Raw genomic sequence first — 22,182 nt, forward strand, 5'->3', positions numbered from 1 at the left:
AATCTCTTCTGCGAGTATTATTATATTACTGGCTGTATTAAAAAAAACCCGAAACGTATAGCAAATAATAGTCGATAACAACTTCACAGTCTATAATATTGTAGAAAAAATAATAGAACAAGCAGAAAATTGGAACAAAATCACGCAATTCATCGGAAATGTGCTAAGGGAAAAGAAGAAAGATCTGGACGCAATCTAATCTAAAACGAAGAGCAATTTGACGAGATTCCAATTCGGATCAAGAGTGAGAGCCGGACACATATTCAGAGATTAAAAAAAGTAGACTGTAGGGCAAGATTAATTATCTGTAACAGTAGCGGGGCCTAATAGGGACCCTATCTCGAAGTAATAATAAGTAGTCCCGGGTAGAACAAGGTTTCTAGGAATGAGGGGGAGTGGTTTAGCCCGTGTGATTCTGGCACTCACCACTCACCTTCCGGGGCGCCGGATTGTGGTCAGTGCGTAGGCATTCCACTCCTCCTTCCACTCCTCTTAGCAAATAATAGTAATTTCGTATATTGAATATTTAAGTATTGTATGTAACTTTAAAATAAAAAAATAAAAATTGATTATTTTTTGTACTATGTACTTGATATCCCTAACAGTTCAGTTCATTCATAATTTAAAAGATTGAAGATTAATTTTAATCAATTAAAATTATTGACATATTGGCAAGAGGCTCTATAGTGGTTGGTTTAAAAAAAATTACATGATCCCTTTTCTAAATTTTTTATTTTGAGTTCTTTTGTGAATTTATTAATTTGGGGTTAATATGTTTAAAAGGTTGGAAAAAATTTTTTAAATAGTTTCAAATTTTAAAATTGATACATAAGTGCAAATAAGAAAGCAGAGTAGAACATACATATACTTAGCACGTGCATTCTCTTTAGAACTCTTATTTTGAAGATTTTTTTTTCAAAAGTGATGTTTTGAACTATAGATGGGTATTTACATATATGTTTTGCTTATTGTGTTATACAAATATGTTTTGTTTACATATGGGTCTATAATTATTTAATTTATTGTGAATTTTTTTTATATCATCTAACAAATTATTTATAATTATTTATTCTAATTTAATTCTTGTTAAATTTAATATATAAAATATTTAAATTACACTTTTATCACAAAATTAAAAAATATATTACTTTTAATTACCCAATAAATTATTTATAAATATTTATTTTTTGATTTTAATTTTTTAAAAAACTTAACTAAAAATATATAATTAAATTTAGTTTTATTATAAGACCTTCAAATATTATATTACTTACTTTACTTATAAAAATGTTTTTTTTAAAATGTTCTGTCATTCCGAACTTACCTAAAAAGAAAAGAAATAATATTTATTACTATATGAATACACTTTTCAAAGTGATAAGAAAGAATTTATTTTTATATTTAAAAAGAATTAAATTCGTTTTTATAACCAACAAAAAGGAAATAACATACATGTCATACTATACAAAAGGTGAAAAAGTAGACGAGGCTATCGAATTTCCTTAATGAACCGCAACCAAAACAAAGAGTCAACAAAAGACGAAAAGGTTAAGGTGAGCAAATTTAAGATTTCTTCACAGAGCCACTGACGAAAGCAATTAAAACCGAGTTAAATTTTAAAAGACGATATTCTCCCATCAGACCTGGATTGAAAAATCAACAAAAGGGCTATTAAGTACAATAATAAAGCCAAAAACAACAAACAAGAAAAAATAAGGAAGAAGACAAGAGCGAAAGTGGGAAGATATGCCCCCAACAAAAGCAGCCGTCACGGTGGTTGCTTCGCTTCCTTCACACTCTTAAGATGACTGTAAAAATTTCAAGAAAAAATATGTAGTCAAAAAACTCGTTTACAATAAAAAAGGTTTCAGTTTCTTATCAAATGTCAAAAAGAAAATATTAGCTGAAGATATATGTAATGACACCTTTAGTTAAAATTATTGACTGTTGTGCTATCCATTAATTGCTCAGCAATTATGTCATAATTTCAAATAAGAAGACAAGTAGAAGAGATGAAAGTCTTCGTATGGTATCAGCTATGAGCTATAGTCAGCTAGTTCTATTTATATCATTTATATTTTATATAATATTATTCATATCATTTAATATGAAAATAACGAATTTAAGAAATGAAATGTGAGATATCATATGAACCTGTGGTATATATTCTCAATTTATTGGAAGTGTGGATACCACAATTAATATATATTGAAATATTAAAATCCTTTTATCTTTTGGAAATAGAAATTTATATGCCTGACTCCAGTTTTAGTTTAGGGATACTTAAGAATACAATAACATGATGCAGAAAAATTAATTAAAAGGTATGTATGTATATACAAACATCTCATATATAAACAAAATATACTGTAAGTTTATACTTATTTAACTATAATTATGTACATTTATATAATAAAATGTATACTGAAATATAAATAATATAAGCAATTTCCCGACTAATCAAAAGTATATATATTGAATAAATTTATTTTTTTTTGAGTAATAGTTATATATAACTATAATTATATACATAAATAAAATAATGAATACGTATAATAATAAAAGTAATTACTATATACATTACTATATACATAAATAAAATAATGAACGTATAATAATAAAAGTAATTACTATTAAAATAATATAATGACTAATGTTATAATGACTTATAAAACATATATATATTTAATAAATTTATTTTGTATGATTAAAAATTCTAAAGATTAATGATAGATTATATTAAATTTGCATATATATATTATATTTCTAGACTTTGTCTTCTTACTATTAATAAAAATGTTAATGTTAACTAATGATATCGACTAATAGTGTACCGCGTCAATATAAAACTGATAACATTTTTATTGAAAATTTATTTAAGCGCAACACATTTTAATATTTTTCAGGGTGCAACTTGCAGATAAAATTATTTATTTGTTTTACTGTTGGAAGTACATTAGTTTACGCAGACAATCTATAATGAATTAAATTTAAATTAAATTTCTGTTCGTTGTCATACATGCCATCTCATAATATTATTAATCATAAATGCTAAAGTTATTTGAAATATTCTCTTTTTTTGTAAATAAAAAGTGCAATCAACCAGTGCAACAAACTAAAAAGTGCTGCACCGGATGCGCTCATTAAGTTCGTAAGGCTATGTCCATAACATTTTACAACCTGATGGATAACTTCAAATGTATATACTCGAATATGTTCAATGTTGGTATTTGATATGTCGTATTGTATATATGCCTATACAGTTTCGTTTCCTAATTGTGTCTGCAAGTTGAGTTATGATGCCATATGACAGTACTTAGTGAACTTACACTTGCCAACATACAAAAATTCAAAGTGAAATCATTATCTTTTTTTTTTTTTTTGATATATTGTTTTTAAACATAGCTGAAAGAGGAACTCAAATATAAGAAGAAGCACCCGTGACAAACTGTAGTGAAATCACTTGTGTAGACTAATAGTGACCCTACCCTATATTTATTTGCTGCCGTACTTATATCATAGCAATCTGATGACATTAGCTCGTGTTGCTTGTGCAGCACAGCAAAGAGTTGAGCAAGAATAGTGAATGAACATGATTGGATCAATCACTGGAGGGTTATCTACAGACTTTAATGATAGAAACACGTGTTCAATGCTCTGCTTATTCTCATATTTTGTCAGGTGTAAATATACAGGAATTTATTGTATAAATTAATTTATTGAGCTTAAAAACAATATACATATAGAAATCGCATATTGAGTTAATCAACAATCAAGACTTGATATTGTGATATATTAAAATCAGATACTGTTCTGGAAGTCTAAATTGACTAAATCATCAATGTTTTTTTAACAACTTGTATTGTCTCTAGTCTCAACCAAGTCTAGAAAAAGTGTAGTCTTCTTAAATAAAAACTGCCTGGTTCAATACTTACTGAGCTATCCCAAAACATTTTTATGATGGACAGTAGTGTATTATTATGCTTAAAAAACCTGATATATTGTTTTAGTTAAGAAATTATAAACCAAAAGAAATTACAATGGCTTGTAGGGATAGATATATTTGTTAGCACAGAGTAGTAAGCAAACATCATCTTAAAATCTCTAGCGATACCAGCCAGAGTCATGGTAGAAAGAGCTGTAGTGTCTTAGTCATACTTGGAGATTGTAACAAACTTCGTTACTTGTGCGGTGTTAGTCTTTGTCTTCATCAGTTTTGAAAAAAAAATATCTCTAAAATAAGAGATCTTCATTTCTTAGTTATTCATAATATTTATAATTTAATATGATGTAAAAAACATCAATTAAATAATATATGGATAATTTGTGTTTTTATATAGGAAGTCTTTTTTAAAAAGTTTTTGTGATTCGAAATAGTATTTACTCTTGGATGTTATTTATTCAATTTTAAAATCCTTAAAGTCTGTAATGTCAATTTCTATTCTATAAATTTATCTAATTGATTTCCTAGTGGTTGATTTAAATGTGTTACATAGTTTTTTGTTCATTGCTAAGTTCTTCTGTTTTTTGGTATCTTTTTTAGTACTTAAAAAGGCCTTTTGAACGAAATATTTTGAAATGACGATGATACGCACGCTCTCCACATATGCTTTGACTGGTACTGACTTAAAGATAAAACTAGTTAATAGTTTCTGATTTGGTGATAAGATGTTTTAGGCTTGGATTGCAGTGGAAACAACCATTATTTTCGTGTTTTAAGTTTTCTTTCACCTATTCATATTAAAAATTTTAATTAAACTTTTAACAAATTTGCGATGAATTTTAAAGTTGATGAACTTTGCGTTGATTTTAATATACAATGGAAAAATAATGCAGGCTTTATCTTATTTTAATTTTCAAATACCGCCAACTTTATCTGATTACTTATCATAAATAAAAGTAGAAACTACAATGAGGATGTCCTGTTGTAGTTATTGATTATGCGTACTTAAAGAACTCTGCACACTTAATTATCATTAGTTGATATTAATGACGATAAGGTTTATAATGAATGATAACACTGGCAAAAACTTATTTATAACCTTTAGTTTTTGTGCTCTGTTTTATTACTTCTGCATATCAGACTCCTCCAATCAAAGCAGCAGTCTTGATTTTGTTCCAAACCAAGTTAACTGCAAATGATAATGATGAAGATAATCATAATAATGTTTGAAGTTCGTAGCCCTGTCAACAATCGTGAAAGAAATAATTCTCTACGTACAATTGTAATATTTTCTAATAATTTTTAGCTAAAGTTTTTTAAGTGTCGTAAAAGTCAAATTCGACAACTGACGTTTGCACTGATTTCATCAAGGCTTAATGGTTTCAACCCTTTTCTCAGAGCGAATTCATTTAGTCTACAATATTAAAAAATAAAAAATTTTAATATTGAATCTTGAAACGGCAAGAGTTTGCTCAAGAACATAGTTGCTGTTGGAGTCTATGCAAGTATATGAGCACCTTGCGAATTCACCATAACAGCAGCAGTGGTACCGGAATTATGACCACCCGTTCTGCACTCGTTCCACAAGCACAAGTATCTTTTGTGCCACGTTGCACTGCGGCGAATGAAAGGTAAAAATGCAAATCTTGCAGATTTTTATTTTTGATTTTCTTTCAACAAAATTTATATATTTTTTATTTGCATTTTCTTTATTTCTCTTTTATTGTTTTATCATAAATTCGTAATATTTTAAGAATACCATAACTGACTTTAGCAATCTCCTTAACTCAATCCCTCAACCCAACATTCATTAATGTAAATTTCAAACCCCAAATTCTTTATGCACTTTTAATATCTTATATTTCAACAAAAACAAAAAAAAAATACCTCTATAAAATAAAAAAATATATCCGTTAAGAAATTTGAAAGTATTATTTTTTTTTTGCAATTAGAAAAATTTGCAAGAATATGCAAAATCAAGTGCAGCAACAGGATTTTTTCAAATGGTTTGGGCGATGATGGCTCCTTATCGTCAACCCTTTCATGGACTCTCATGAAAGCAACGATTTAATTTCTTTATATTTTCATTTATTCTTATTTTTTGGTGATATGCAATATAATTCTTCAAAATAAGATACACACATATATATATATATATATATATATAAATACACTGCTGATTTCGGCTCAAGATTTACGTTTTGTTAGGAAAGTGCATATTGGGGTGTATTTGTAGGCACACAATACGTTGCGTTTAGGAAACTTGTAAGTAAATTCTTGCATTTCTTATTACTTGGATTATATCCTTTGTCATTAATACTCGCATTTTGCATTTAACTTGAGATTTGAGAATGAGCACACTTGTCTGCGTCTTTATTTTAAGTTCCTAATGAAATGTGCCGAAGGCACTTTAAAAAATAAGAATAATGCATTTTTTTCTTAACATATCTCAGTGCTTAAATACAAATTACTGGCGGTACATATGATTCGTATGCATTTGCAGACTTTTAGTAACTTTAGTATGAAAGTATCTGAGAGATGCATGGTCACACTCAATGAAAACTTATAATATGTTATGTATTGTGAAGAAGCTGAAAGTGAGAGTATTTGAGGAGATGCTTTTTTAGTAAATAACTACAATATATATACAATTGCATTTATAAAGACTAAATATGTTATTTGAGTTTTCACCTCCAATCAATATAATTATATACTTTTTATTGGAGTTTGAAAATAAAAAATTTTAATTTGAATATTAAAAATGTTAAACAGCAAATGACTATTTTTAATATGAATGCATTTAACGCGTACTATGGTCGTGGTTTGATTATCAAACCTATGAAATCTATATTAATAAAGAAGAGTTTTCTTAAACGTGAAATGTTGTCTCTTAATCATTTTTAGTTGGCACATGCTTTAATGTTGATGCAACATCATATTGAATCATTAAATTTCTCTTACGGAGGGTATCATTTCTTAGACCTCATTAATCCTCTTTTACTGAGACTTGATTGGTAAAATCTTGACTTTTCTGGAACTTTAAATTTATTACTTTGGATTCAGAGCAGTTCCGACCACTAGGTCGCCACTATAGTTTTTTGAAATACTGTTAATATCGTTTGAACTTACTTTAGGTAAAGATTCGCAAGATTCAACCACATTGAGGAGTTCGAAAATTCTAAAAAAGTCATCTGTGATATTCTGCTTAAATAAAGTGCTCTCACACTAATATATTTTGTTTGAATTAAATTACGGATAATATTTTTTGTAACAATTTGAGACTTAAATACTTCAAAAATATTATAAGCAATGAAATTGCCTGAAAAGGGTAAAATATGGACGAAGTGCTAAAACCAGTGCGATAGTTGTATCAGCTTAAAGACTGTTACAGTTTGAGATATCTTGTAAACAAAAATATGATTTGAGTATAAAATATATGTAAGTAAAAATAATTGATAAAATAAAATGTATTTATAAGATTTATAAGATTATAAGATTACCCTAAGTGGTAAGTTTGCAACTTTAAAAAAAATATTAGCGATGTAATAATACAGTTAAAATCACTTATAATGATATGTGATATAATGATCAACTAGATATAATAACCGCTTTTTAAAATTAATTTGGTTTACCATATACACACATACTATTTGCAACCTTTTAGAGCAGCATTGGCATTATATAATGACACATGGGTTATTCAGACCGATATTAGGCCAAGAAACCATTTTAATACATTTTTCGTTCTGGAAATTGGTTGTAATGACTTAATTTACTTATTATCTCAAACACATCCTCGTCCATCAAACCACCAAATGGAAAAAAAAGGATTATTTTTTCCGGTGAAAACAATATATAAATAAGAATATGTAAAATTTTCTAAGCAAAGAAATGAATAATAATTTAATAATAGGTAAATATTAAAAATTTATAAGTTATACATACTTTCATATATATTATTACACTCGTTATCTCTAATATTAGTTACTGCTTATAAAGACTATAGTATATAAGGATCAGTTTTATGCGGTCCCATCAATGTCGTTATAACCGTTTTGTACTATATATGTAAATTCTAATTTATCAATGAAATTTTTTAATATCTCTAAAAGGATGTATATGATCTATTTACAACTAATTAGGTCATATAATTTCCACATATATAAACTTTTTTCTTTTACGTATTTTCCTTACTATCTAAACAGACAGTACTTGAAGGTACAACTTTTTGTTAAATTCTTAAATGTAATATATAAAAAAAAATGTTATATATGTATTTATATGCAAATATGTAAACTCAATATAAATATTTTTATTTTGAGATAATTTAAATTAATTTATTAAATTTAATTATGTAAATGTTGGAACTTGCTCTGAATGCAAGTGAAGGGTTCTGCAGATTGTAGTGTGCTTTCTAATCAGTTAAAAATGCATTCATATGTTGAAGATACTTGACTGAATGACACTTGATTTATTAAAGAATGCCAAGATATTATTTAAAGAGTACTGAAATATCTTCTTAGAGTCGTTTGAAAAAAATATCAAGAATTCTGGCAAAAGTAAGGAATTCTTTTTCCATTTCATCTACAGAAGATATGGTATGGTTTACAGTATGGTTAACTGCACTTACCTATAGACAAAAGGATAAATCTTTACAAGATGTTAGCACATATCTTACTTATTGTTTCATTTTATTTTATTTAGGAACTCCTATACGTACTCATACTCAGAATGAATAAAAAAAATATATATAAAGAATTTAACTTAATGCATGAAAAATGCAATTAAGATCAGAAAAAGCACACATATTCTATACAAAATTGTTTATGTTTAGTAGTAAAAAAAAGTGAAAGGGTTGCAGACAAAAAACAAAATCCACATGTGGCATTTGAAGTGCTCAGTATGTGCGAACAGATGTAAACGTATCTGTATCTGTATCTGAAACTGTGTTTATATTCAACATAGCCAGACTAATTGTAGGTGAATGTTTTGTATGCAAATATTTTATTATGTTTTGTTATTTTGATTTTTTTTTTAATGGAATTTTTTTTATTTAAAATTAATAATTCAGTGTGTTATTTTAATAGGACAAATAAAATTATCTATGATTATTGAATACATAAGTTATAAATTTTAATTATTTTAAATGTATGTGAACATGTATATATACAAATAATGATTACACTTAATATGCTTTTCTAGTATACCAAATTTAAAATTTTATGTACTTAATTTTTGTTAAGTACTTATTCATTATAATAATATTTAATATTTCCATTTTTATGTGAAGTTTTTCTTCAATAATTTTATTTTTTGTAAATTATTCTAAAGTGTAAAACTGCTTAAAAAGTTTAAATAACGTAATAATTATTTAAATGAACTGTCAATTAAAATGGAATTTGTCCCCCTCAATAAAAAATTAAACTTGATTATTTACGCTAAATGCAAAATTTAAGCAGCGTTGATGCAGAAAATCAATGACAATCCATCCTATCCAATAGAACAGAAATCTGCACTAGATAATGAAAAGAATTTGAATAGATGGATAGGGAAAGATGAAAAGAGTTAGTAAGGCAAGTGACAATAACGAACTCGTTACTTAAATTTGAATAGAAACATAATGAATTTTTGCTGAAGTTAAAAATTGAATAAAGTTGAAATGTTCTTGAATAATACAAAAATCCACAAACTTGAAGAAGACTCATTTAGATTCGAGTGGCGAAAAAACTGTACAAGTAGTCACCATAACAGTTTTAAGAGAACTTTTTATTCAAGAAATTTGAGATTTTACTTTTGCACTTGAGTTGGTTAGCAGATTATTTACTGGAAAAGTAATAGTAAAATATATATCTGATTATGAGAAAAAAAATTTATATATAACAAAAAATTATATATAGGTTTTGGAATTTAATTACAATTAGAAAATATTGCATCACATTTAAAATTTAATGTTTTAAAATATTTAAGAGGATTAAAGAAGTATTTGTTGTCATACTAAAACATTATATATATATATATTTGTAATGCAACACACAGTTAAATGCTACATGTACGTTTGTTATTGAACTTACAAACAATAAAGGACTCAGATCTACTGAATACTCTTCCTCTAGTTAAGTCTAATCGTCATGTCTCCTAGTCATTTTTCACTTGTGTACTCTTAAATATATATGATTAGCATATGAAGTATAAAGTTTTTCGAAGTGATATAAATTCACTTAGAGTTCGATTTTGAAAATACTGAAAAATAATATAAAATTGTTGATTGAAAAGAAATTTCTTTATTGAAAATTTAAAAAAACTTTTTAAAAATTTTGAAACATTTTTTAAGTGCATGCAGGTGACGTATTAACTTTAATATCAGAATAGATTAAGAGTTGTAAGATTTTAATGTTATTTAGAATTGAAGTTTTGTTTTGTTATTCATATCGAAAGGCTATTATCGTACACAATTAAAATAAAAAACTCTTTATATTATTTTTGTAGTTATTTTGATTTGATTTGAAGAACTTTTTCAATCATCTGACCAGTAAAGAATTTATTTTTGCTAGACAGTTCTACGTAATCTCCATTATTTCGATTATTAATAAAAACTTATAAAATTACTTCTGTATCAGAGCGGTTAATTTGTTTACCACCAATTTGTTTGAAAATTCTATAAAATCACGCTCATATTATTTATTAATTATTATTATTTAAAATAGGCTATTTGTGCACCTCGACCTAAAAGATCTATTGTGCGCCTATAGGCCCAACTAGGACAATTTTAGACTATTTATAAATCTTATAATTGCAGTGGGCTTAATTTTACCTATTTGATTTGGGACCAGGATCCCGCTACTAATCGAGTCTACGTCTTGCCACCGCTGGGCAGTTGCATAGAACATGTTCTGATGTTTCCTTCTCCTCATGACAGAGTCGACAGGAATCACTTTCTACCGCACCTATAATCTTCATGTGGTAATTAAGTCTACAGTGTCCTGTAAGAAGTTCAGTGTAGATTTTGATATCATTTCTGCTAAGGTTGATGATAGCATCAACTTTGATGTGTTCAGGATCAATGAATCTTTTTGACTGTCGCATGCCTGTTTGGGCTCTCCAGTGTTCAAGTAGATGCTGATTTATTAATAAAAATAAACCCATTTTTCATTTAAACTAAGGGTCACCTAATGAATTTTGAAAATTTAACTCTATGGTTCTTCATATTTTATATCAAATTTTAAATATCTAAATGAAATATATAAATAAATAATTTATTTCACATTCATACCTACTCTAAGATAAATCTTTTAAGGACTTAAATAATTAATGTACACAATTAAGTGCAAGGTAGTCGCAGGAAGAAGATTATAATATATATTAAAGCTAAATAAAATAATTAAAAAATAAAATATATCTGTATATATACTTAAAAATAAATATATACCGCATAATCTTTAGAAACTCAACTTCATTTGAAATCCAATAAATGCAAGCAGTGCTTTGCTCTCCTTCTATATTTTCAACCTCATTTACTTCAACCTTTCGTATTCATATTTACAGTTTTAAAAAAAACTTGCTTTCTTGCCTAAAATTATGCAACGATTTTATGCAGTATTTATTTTATATATATCTTTTCATATTTTCTAAAGATGAAATACCCGCGTAATTAAAAATCTTCTTTTTGTTTCATAATAGACACTACAATTTTTTTTTGCATATATATCTAGCAGTTATATGCATATTTCTATTTTTTTTAATTTATATTCAAGCATTTTTTATAAATGAAAATGAAGAAATTTGCAAAGAAATACTGCAATTCATTTACTTTATTTACTTCCTTTCCGCGTAGCACCACTTGCATTCTGCAATTGTGCAATGGTAGCGAAGAAAACATCGAATTGTGTGCAGAAAGAACATTAAAATGAAATAAAATAAAAAAGATATAAAATAAAATTAAAAACAAAAAAAAAACAAAATTCATACCAGGAAAGAAGGATTCGTCCTTTCATAAAAATATTGCGAAGCAAAGCCAAAGAAAAAGTTTGTAGTCACTATGCCGTATACTTAGTGCCACTGGCAGTGACTTACCTGAAGAGCTGCAGCGGTTGTAGGCAGCAACTGCATAAGACTATTTTAAATTGGGTATGTTTGTTCACGTCGGTGTGTATGTTCAGTTACTGCACTTATCAAAAGCTTAATTGAAGGCAAGATCTTGTGTACTTTTCAAACGACTTGGCAAAAATTGCAACAAATAAACAAACGAACAGAAAGAAAGTAATTTTTTATTTAGAGTACACAAGGAAAAATTTTTAATTAATTTAAATATTTAAAATATTTTCAGATTTAATAATAATAAATAGGAAAATGAGGTTTCTTTAATAGCACTTGAAAGCGCATGTAGTCAATACTAATTCTATTTATTCTCTTCAATATTAGCAAAGTATTAATTATGTAATAATAGTAAATACAATCCTTTCGACACTACGACTAGGAGCACTGTTTATACCACTATGTCTGAATTTGCCATATCAACAAAAAAATAACGGTTATGTAAAATAACGTTGATCTGCACCACCAGCTCTATTAGAATTAGAAAGAATCTCTCCGTGCCGCTTGATACCAAACGTGGTTTCAGACAGGTTAAGTTCTTTAATCTAAGAGTGAAGATTTAGATTTTAGATTTTAGATTTCTTCAATCTAATGTTGGAGGCGATAAGGTTATATAAATATGTGATGTTGCTTGAGTATACGGACGATATTGATATTGTTTTGATCGCCTGCACCAACATTACGGCGTTTTCTAACTTAGATATATAATCAAACCAACTGGGTCTTGTAGTAAAAGAGATAAAAACCAAATACTTACTGTCAATAAACAAATTTCTTTTGGGATTCATGTCACTGTCGACAACGGTAAGTTGCAAGTTGTGAAAGATTTTGTTAATTTCAAAACTAAAGTGAATATCAAAAATGATATCAGCCCAGAGATTCAATCAAAAATCAATCTTGCCAATAGATGTTACTTTAAGCTAAGTAGGTAATTTAAAAACAAAACTCCATCAACAAACAAAAATACCGGTCTGTGCAGAAGTGCAGAAGCTTACAGTGATGAGAAGGTGTTAGAAGTATGTAAGAGAAAAATTTTACGAGCGATTTATGGTACCTTACCCGTTCGCAATGAGTATTAAATTAGATAGAATGTTGAGCTGTACGCGCCATACCGCCGACATTGACTTAGCTAAGCTATTAGCGTCGACTTGACCATGCCGTGCGAATGGTAGAAAGTGTTCTGCTAGAAAAACGTTTGATTCGGTACTTGCTGGTGGAGAGCGCGATACAGGACGTTATCATCGTCGGTGGAAGGACCATGTCACAATTATTGATAGAAACGCGGTACTACGGCACACCACTAATTGAGCTGGCGGTGATTGCTGGACGCGTTTGATGATCTACAAGGTAGGCGACGTCCGCATCTTCGGTGGAAGAGCCAGGTGACCAATAAATTAAAGGCAGACGGTATTAGCAACTGGCAACGGTACGCCACTGATAGAGTTGGTTGATAGGTTGGTCAACTGATTAAAGTAAGTAAGTAATAAAAAGCCTTTATTTTTAAACTGAAAAATTTGAACTTAAGAATTTCAGGCGATTTTGTTAAAATAAGATTTGATTTGAGAGGTAATATCGGAAAACTATTAAATGATGTGAGGCTGATGTATTTTGAGAAATAGATTCCCCATATCAATTGTTTATTATTGATATATTTTAATATATGTTGCATTAGATTACTAAATATAGGTGCTAATTTATAACTTATCGGTATAAATTATTGCAGGTGCAGTTTTTATCGGTTAATGTTCAGCATATAATTTTCTCTAAGTGATTAGTGAAATTATTTTATTTGTATTTTTTTGTGTTTATATTTATTAAAAATATTTTGTATTGAAAAATTCTTGCAGTGTATAAAACATCAACTAGTTAAGATGTCTACAGTTAATAATACTTTCTTTTTATTTTCCAAATGAAGAAACCAACTCAGTGAAGACCTGAAAAAATTTCTTTAACCAAACGGATGCACATCCACCGAACGCAGTTAAGCACACAATTGACATTTGAAACGTCAACTTAAGAATTCATTCAGGCTGAAGAAGAATAAAGTAAATAAAAAAAGTAACTGCAAGGATATAAAAATGCATATGCTGCTTAGGCTGCATTGGTATTACTTTTACTGCTGCCAAAGAATGCAAGCATCTATTTGAGAAGTAAATAAATTTTCCAGAACTTAAATTGTGGCAAAAGTTTAACGAAAATTATATAGACATAGCTTCATGTACTGTACAGATACTTGTATTTGTAAATTTAAGTGTTGTGGATGTGAGTGTGGATGTGTGTTTTTGCATATATATATATGATAAACATAAAAATTCATAAGAGGAGTTATAGAACACATCAATACGTAAATAAATTCTCAAGATAAGAATAACGATTCTTACACTATAGCAATATAAAGCAGAAAAGATACTACTGCACTGCACAGATACGTAGGTAAACTGAAGCATGCATTCATATTCCACAGATTCATAGTAAAAGTTTTAATAAAAATTTCTTCGTTCGGTTTAAGGTGCACATGCATAGGAAAGTTGAAACCACTTGAGTGTCACATGGTATTTGCATTTCTAGCTTTTTATTCTAACAAATTTTTCATTTTTCAGTTTTCATTTCTCATTTCTCATTTTTATTTTATATTTTAAAATTATTTTGCGTAAGAGGAAGAAAAGGATTTATCTGTTGAGTTTTATGGTTTTACTTTGCTATGGTGTCATCAAGGTAAGGATATGCACAAGAATATTTATGCGCGCTGCTTAACTACAGGAAGCAGTCAGTAAATTTCATGCACTCATTCCCGATGTTTCGGTGCACCAAGGAAAGCGTTTGATTTAGATTTTCTTGCTTTTTCAACTACACTTGACATACTCCAGTGTGGCGCTTATGGCTTGGTTTCGGCGACCGTAAGTATTTGTGTGGCGGTACGAGTAGTTTTAGTGTTTTTACGTTGCAAATCTCTATATGTAATTATCTGACACGCTGGCTGTGCAGTTGGTATATGAAATTTTCTCAAAAGACTATTCAATTTTAATTTAAATTGCTTTTAATTTTACGAAACGTAAAGTTATGAAACATTTTATTTGCACAATGTTCAATTTTCAAAAAGTAATTAAAAATATTTCAGTTGCTTTATTTTATGTTTATATTTATATTTTTAAATTTTAAATTTTAAATTTCTTAATTATTAGAAAAGTTTACACAATTAAATTTGTTAGGATACGATGGATAAGAAATAAGTGTTTTGATGACGATAATGCAAATATTTAAATGACGTTTGTCTAGAAATTAAAAATGAAATTCAACTGATATACTATTTGGGAAGATAGGACTTCGTCTCAGGACATCTTAGTGAAAAGCATTGGACTTGAACTTCATCTCAGGATACCTTAGAGAAAAGCATTGGACTTGAACTTCATCTCCCAATTAAACTAAAACTTAACAAAGGACACATATTTTAAAACCTTAATTATAAATTCAGGATTAATCAGATTAGGCAGCACTGTTTTAATAGCATACATCAAATTTGGCAATATACAAGTTCAACCCTTAGTATTTGTAATCTCAAAAATTATTTCCGAATAATTATATATGACAAATATTTACAAAAAACCGCAGATGAAGAGTATTTGGCAATACTCGTAACACCTGTATGGTTAGTCAAAAATTCAATTAATTTTAATTTAAAAAAGTTTATGTTGTTGCAATTTATTACTGCTTAAAAACTTTTATAGTAAAAAATAGTTTGTATTATAGTAAGGGAATAGTTTCTTCTATCACAATTGATTTTAAAATTCATTTATATATGACAGATAAATTTGTCATCCACGCCACCAAGTGCACAACATGGAGTCAGTAGGGTTCTAAAACAACACCCTTTGGATAACTATTTTCCACAAAAGTTTTTATCAGTGATGAAGTTCATTTTTAACTAAGTGGACATATCAACAAACAATATTGTTGCATTCAAGACCTTGTAAACTCAAAAGTTGCTGTTCAAAGACCATTGCATCCATCTAGAATCACTTTGTGGTGCGATATTTTGTCTGAAGGTGTGCGATAAGCCCGTACACTTCTGATTGTTACAAGTAAATTGAACAAAAGTCAAAGTACCATTTAAAAGTAACTACGAAGAGAAATACAAACTAGCACAAAAAAATGCACCCATGAGTAAAAATATCTGAATAATCTCTGTATATAAAAATTTTTAATGTTAAAATTTTTGTACGGGTGTTTAAAAGTGGGTCGTTGAGGCTTAGCAGAAGTTTGCGTTTCATTATGTACAAAGTGATGATTATTTCTCAGTTATATACATATTGTAAATAGCAATACTATTGGTGGTCATTTTAGTAAGAAAGAACACGTTTTCGATTTCTTGATCACGTACATTTGATGGATTTTAGTGAAAATAGCTAACTTAAGCAAATTTCTTCACTGTTTTATATATCAATATAGCTTACTTTTCGAGATAATGAACTTTATTGTTCAAAATTTTAACTTGCTATTATCCAAAAGAATGGCGTATATACTCAGAAAAATATGCTTTAACCAAAAACTAGTTAAATTGACTTAACATACCAACATTTGGTATGGTTGAATCAACATGATGCGTCGAGTAAGAATATTTTGACCTGAGATTTAGTTAAAATTTGGTTAAATTAACTAAATTATTTTTCTGAGTGTATTAGTTGGCGTATATTAGTTGGAGTTAAAAAACATGTGCAGTTTCACAAACTAACAATTTTTAACTTTGACATCTCGAGAAGTAAACTATAGTTTCAATAGCTAAACCCACTGAAATTTATAATCTATTCGGTGTGCACAGGAAATAAGAATTGCAAATAGTTTACAACCTTTCACTTAATATCTCGAGACGTAAGCTATAGTGGCACATCTTCTTCTTCTTTTTAGTGTCCGTTTCCGCAAGTGGGACATAGAGTCGCAACGATTCCCTTAAACCGCACTCTGTTAGGTGCTTCTTTGCCTATATCGTTCCTTGTGTATTACGCTTCTGTTATTTCGCTTTCAATGGTTCTTCTCTAAGTTAAAGCCGGTGCACCAGGGCGTTTGCTGCCTTGTGAGTTCCATGACAAAGGAAAATATTGTTCAGAATACCTGAATCAACTGAAATCTATTACAAAATCTGAGTATTGGGCATCTCAGAATCGTGTCTAATTATATTTTCTTTCTAGATAAACACAAAACGCGATTAACATTGCTAATTAATATTATTGTTGTAACTCTAATGAAGCAAAATTTCGAAATCTGTTGAAATGTTCATATTTCATCAAATTAAATTTTTGGAAATTAAATACATTCTATTTGAGTAAGAAACGAAATGGAAATCTACTACTTTTTTGATTGTTCTCTCAGTTGCAGTTGCAGGATCTACTGAAGTAGCTTTCCTTACATTTTACCACCAAAGTTTTGCTACACTTAAAAAGTCGTGAGAAGGAAAGAAAATAGAAATAAAATGAAATATTTTGTTGCATATTCTCGGCATGTGGGAGGGAGAATATATTATACCAAGTGCACACACACAAAAGAAAATGCAAAATATTGCAACCCACTAAACTATGGAGCATTTATAGGCAGACCCGTGGCAACACTGACTTCTTCGGCAAATTAACTGAATTTCTTTACCTTACGACGCTTTATTCTACATTTACTAGATGCTTGGCGCTTAGTAGTGGTAGTGGTAGTGGTAGTTGCTTTTGTTGTTGTTTTTGTTTTAATACATTGCTAAACGGATAACATTACCTTAACTTACATAAAATAAAAATAAAAGTAAAAATAAGAGTAAAAAAAGTACAAACTCCAGGTTGGTTGGAAATTTTTGGGTTGGTATGTTTAGTAATGGAAGAGTATAAAACGGAAGTCAAAGTTGTAGCAGGCAGAGGAGGGCAAGCTAGTAAAAAGGTAGGAGCCTGCCTTAAAATGAATGAGTTTGAAACAAGTCAACTTGTAGAAAATGTTCTTTGCACATTAATTAATTAAAAAAAAAAAACAAAAAAGTTGTGAAAAAGTTAAAAGATGATGATGAAGTTAAGGGGTGGTGTGCGGTTTGAATAAAATATTAAAAAAAAGCCGAAAGGAAAACAATGTACAAAAGGTAGTATAGTATGGCTTAAATGCAACGAATGTGAGCGAAGACATTGCGAAGGGTTAAAAAGTATATTAAAAAAGTTGGCGAAACTGAGTAAGAATTGTACTTGGACAAACAATTTGACGGACATTAAGGGAAGAATTTTAATAGAACAGTCCTTAACGGAAGTGGGCAGCATACGCAAAGGCAATGAGGTGAGGCGCAATGGACACAGAATGCAGTTAATTAATAACAAAAGAAACAAAATAAAATGAGAAAAAATCAAATAAATCAAACATGAAAAGGGCCAAATCCAACTCAACGCAACTTAAGTTAACTCTCTGAAGTGCGTTTTTAATGGACCAAATGCAGACTCCACGAACCAGCAATATTTACTTTGTAGTCTGAGGCATGAACGAACCTAAACAAGCCAGTGCTATGCTATGTAGAGCGTTTTATTCAAGTTAAAAGCATTGCAATGAAATGCAGTTTTGCAATGTGCACCAGTTACGCAGCAGGATATGCAATTTAATGCAGTTTGGCAAGTGATATTGAGACAAATATTTCGTGTTTTAAACTTTTTACTTAATTTTTATGAGCATTTAGATATTTAAATGTGTAGGATTAAAAACATACAATATATAAATATATATATATATACATACATATTTAAAAAAAAAGAATTAATTTTAAATGAATTCAAAAATTAATACAGCTCTCCAGAACTTCTAGCAAAAGATATGTTACAAATAATTATGTCAAGATTTCGTTTAAATACCTTAATCTTAAGTATCTTAAGGTGGAACTATATTTATATATGTATATATATGTAATTTTTATGGTAATATAAATAATAAATCAATAAGTAAGGTACGTTAAACACTTCACCATATCAGTTCACTTAAACATAATTTTTTTTATTTTCAATTTTGGTTCAGATTGCTCAAGTATGAGTCAGTATCCCATATACACAATTTGCACTCAGTAATCCAGACACTTAAGAATTCAGAAAACGTGGTAGTTCCTACATTGCTTTTACCTAGGTTCATTGCATTATTTCTTATCCGAAGAAAGCAAAAAAGTTTTTCTTTTAAAAAAGTTTTTATTTATATATTATAGTACGTATATATACGAACACTTTTAAAAAACTTATGCTTACTTTAGTAATTAAAGTAGTATTTCTATTAAATTTAATTTTGAAATAAATTTTATATATGAAAAAAAAATTGTATTGTATAAATTGTTTTGTACAGACACAACAAATATATAATTTGTTGACTATATAACATATAATTTATAGTTATAAGACGATAAGAAATTGTATACAAATAAATAGGGATAGAAATGAAAGGATGGAATAGAAATAAAGGACAACAACAAAAATTTTAGTTAATTTATTGAAATTTGGTTGACTCTACAACGCTATTTCGAGTATTGCCAAGTACTTATCTTCAGTGGTCCTAGGAAATATACAGATTTTTTTAGTTAGTTTATAGTCTGTACATAATTTGTTTGGACTGCAAGTGCCAGACCTGCAATTCGTGCCTGTCAAATTAGAAGTGATGATTAATCGTGTTTTTTCACAAGTAGCCAAGGCTGCACAAACCAAGACGGGTTAATTTATTATTGTAGTTATATTATAAAAGTTGTCTTAACATACATATCTATCAACTAAAAGTGATGATAATAACAAAATAAATGAAGTTAGTTATAACTGTTAGTTGTATGTAGGTGTATGCTATCTAGAACGAAACCAACCTGAGTGATATTTTATAATAATGTTAATCAAATATATAATTTTAATAAAGAATTACAATTATCTAATTAAAATTGCAGTCCTAGATTTCAGTCAATTGATTCCGGTTAAACGACCGTATTTGAGATCTGTTCATTAAAAATCTATTAGTAAAATTTGCTTAGTTTCATTTAAAAATTGAGAGCATAGTTTTAGTATTTAATTAAATTAATTCCTTTTACCAGGTTGTTGAAAATGTTTTATACTTGAAAATGTCTGCAATTTTTCTTTAAGTGCATTGCAAATATCTTAACCGTCTAAAAATATAACTTTGTGTAAACTATATAGCTATTATAATATAAACAGAATGATGCCCTATAATTCGAAAAATTTAGTTAATAATATTAATGTATTTATTTATATAGTAATACTTTATATACAGTTTTATATACAATATTATTCACAATTCACAATATTTTCGTTAGCGACGCCTAGGTATCATGTTTCCCACCTTTATAATATTAGTGTTATTAGTATTTTACATTTCTGTAGTAGTTTATTTTGGTTCTGCGGAGAGACTTACTTTTGGATCAGAAGGGGGAGTATCGGGAGCGGGAGCGGGAGGAGCGGGAGCGGGAGGCGCAGAAGTGGGAGGCGCAGAAGGACCAGAAGATGCAGGTTTGGACTCATCCTGGTTACCTGATTCATCTGAACCGTCTCCATGTTGAGATTTTAGGGAGTCAATTTTAATATGGAAATGAATCGCTGACTCTCCATTATGATCGACATCTTGAAAAATATTCTTAGCCCATAATAAGCATCTCACCAAAATTTTTTTATTACGAGTCACATTAGTAAATTTTAGAGCTACAACACGATCAAAATCTAGTTTGCCATAAAATTTATATGTGCCAGAATGTCTTTGAGTCTCTTTATCGTACTGAATTTTTTTGTCAACATAAATCTTTTCCGAATCATACGAATTCGTTGGTATAAATTTCATATCAAGGTTTTCAGCATCACAGGTTATCCAGATTTTATTTTTATTTTCATTCGGACTTTTTCCTTTTGCAGAATTTGCAGTTATTTGCGCTCTTAAAGAATCAGGAGCAAAATAAGGTAAATCGGCAGCATCATCGTAAGTTTTCGCTTTAAAACCAATCGCACGATTAATTTTAAGAAATACACATGGTTCATTGTCATTATATCCAAAGCCGATTTTCGCTTCACAGCCCGCATATCGATTTCCTTCTTCTGCATCAAATTTTGCAAAAAATTTCTTTATTTCTGTGATGTAGGGGAGCATTTCTTTATGATAATTTTCTCTAAATTCTATATTAGGAGAATTCTGATCCTTTAGGCGAGGGTAAAAACTGAATCCAGGTTCTTCCATGGCTCTTCTTGGTGTTAATTCTTCTATTGTTAATGAGTATATTAGATAGCATAAAAGCCAAAAAAGGGCCAGACATATAAAAAATATTATATAGAATATGATTATACTGAGCCAATTGAGAGGTGTGCGTGTTAGTACAGTTCCCTCTCGCAAATCGAGTAATAGTTTCGTTTCTCTGGTTTTTTGATTTGCTTCATACTCTTCTTCTTGTCTAAAACGCTTTCTGAGTGAGTACGGAGAATTATTTAATGCTATAGCCATTATCTGTAAATAATAGCATTTGTCTCATTAATGTTAATAGGCTTCTATTTTTCTTAACTTTCTGATTGTACACAAGATCGTCTTTAATTTGAAATTATTAATTATAAAATTTTGAAAAGAAAATAATTGGTAGATATGACCAATTTTTAATAAATTAATATAAATTAATAAAAATAAATTTTTAATGTGATAAGTTTTGACAAGTAAAAATAATTATTCAATAATTTAAATTACTTCTCAAAGTTTTCAAATTATGAAAATCTTTTTATTTTACATTTCTTGAACTAATTTCGGTAACGATCAATTAGCCGTTAAAAGTATAGAATATAAACACGAAATTATACGGATTTAATTTTCATATTGAATTGTAAACAGAGGATATCATACATGTTTCCTGCTACCGAAAAACTAAATATTATTGGTATTTTGTTATTTTATATATCCCTATTCCAATTATCCCTATAATTCCAATTATAGGCTTTTATTTTTAGTTTTTAAGAACTATTGATGTTGATTAAAATTAAAAGCATTACAACTACTCAAAGCCCTTCGTTAAGTCTATTATAAAAATTTTATCGGAATTTATTTTTAATTTAATTAAATAAATGCAAAATTGTTTATATATATCTATATATCGAAATCCTCAAATTTATATCTTTTATATTTTAAAATATAAGAAATAT

General features: G+C 28.6%; 1 protein-coding gene and 1 long non-coding RNA gene across 2 annotated transcripts in view; both read right to left on the reverse strand.

Annotated features, from left to right (window-relative positions):
• Positions 1–22,182, reverse strand: part of LOC119678441 — a 112,285-nt gene that overhangs the window by 24,148 nt on the left and 65,955 nt on the right. The gene's annotated exons all lie outside the window — the stretch shown is intronic.
• LOC119678440 (sodium/potassium-transporting ATPase subunit beta-1-like) lies at positions 20,300–21,579 on the reverse strand. Its single transcript, XM_038090263.1, has one exon. It carries the CDS (start codon positions 21,497–21,499, stop codon positions 20,402–20,404), a length of 1,098 nt encoding a protein of 365 aa, XP_037946191.1. The 5' UTR covers positions 21,500–21,579; the 3' UTR covers positions 20,300–20,401.

The sequence above is a fragment of the Teleopsis dalmanni genome, chromosome 2, assembly GCF_002237135.1.
Source record: "Teleopsis dalmanni isolate 2A chromosome 2, ASM223713v2, whole genome shotgun sequence".
Classification (NCBI taxonomy): Eukaryota; Metazoa; Arthropoda; class Insecta; order Diptera; family Diopsidae; genus Teleopsis; species Teleopsis dalmanni.

Excerpts from the sequence above, each read along its gene's own strand:
- LOC119678440 (XM_038090263.1), bottom strand. The coding sequence starts at position 21,499 with ATGGCTATAGCATTAAATAATTCTCCGTACTCACTCAGAAAGCGTTTT.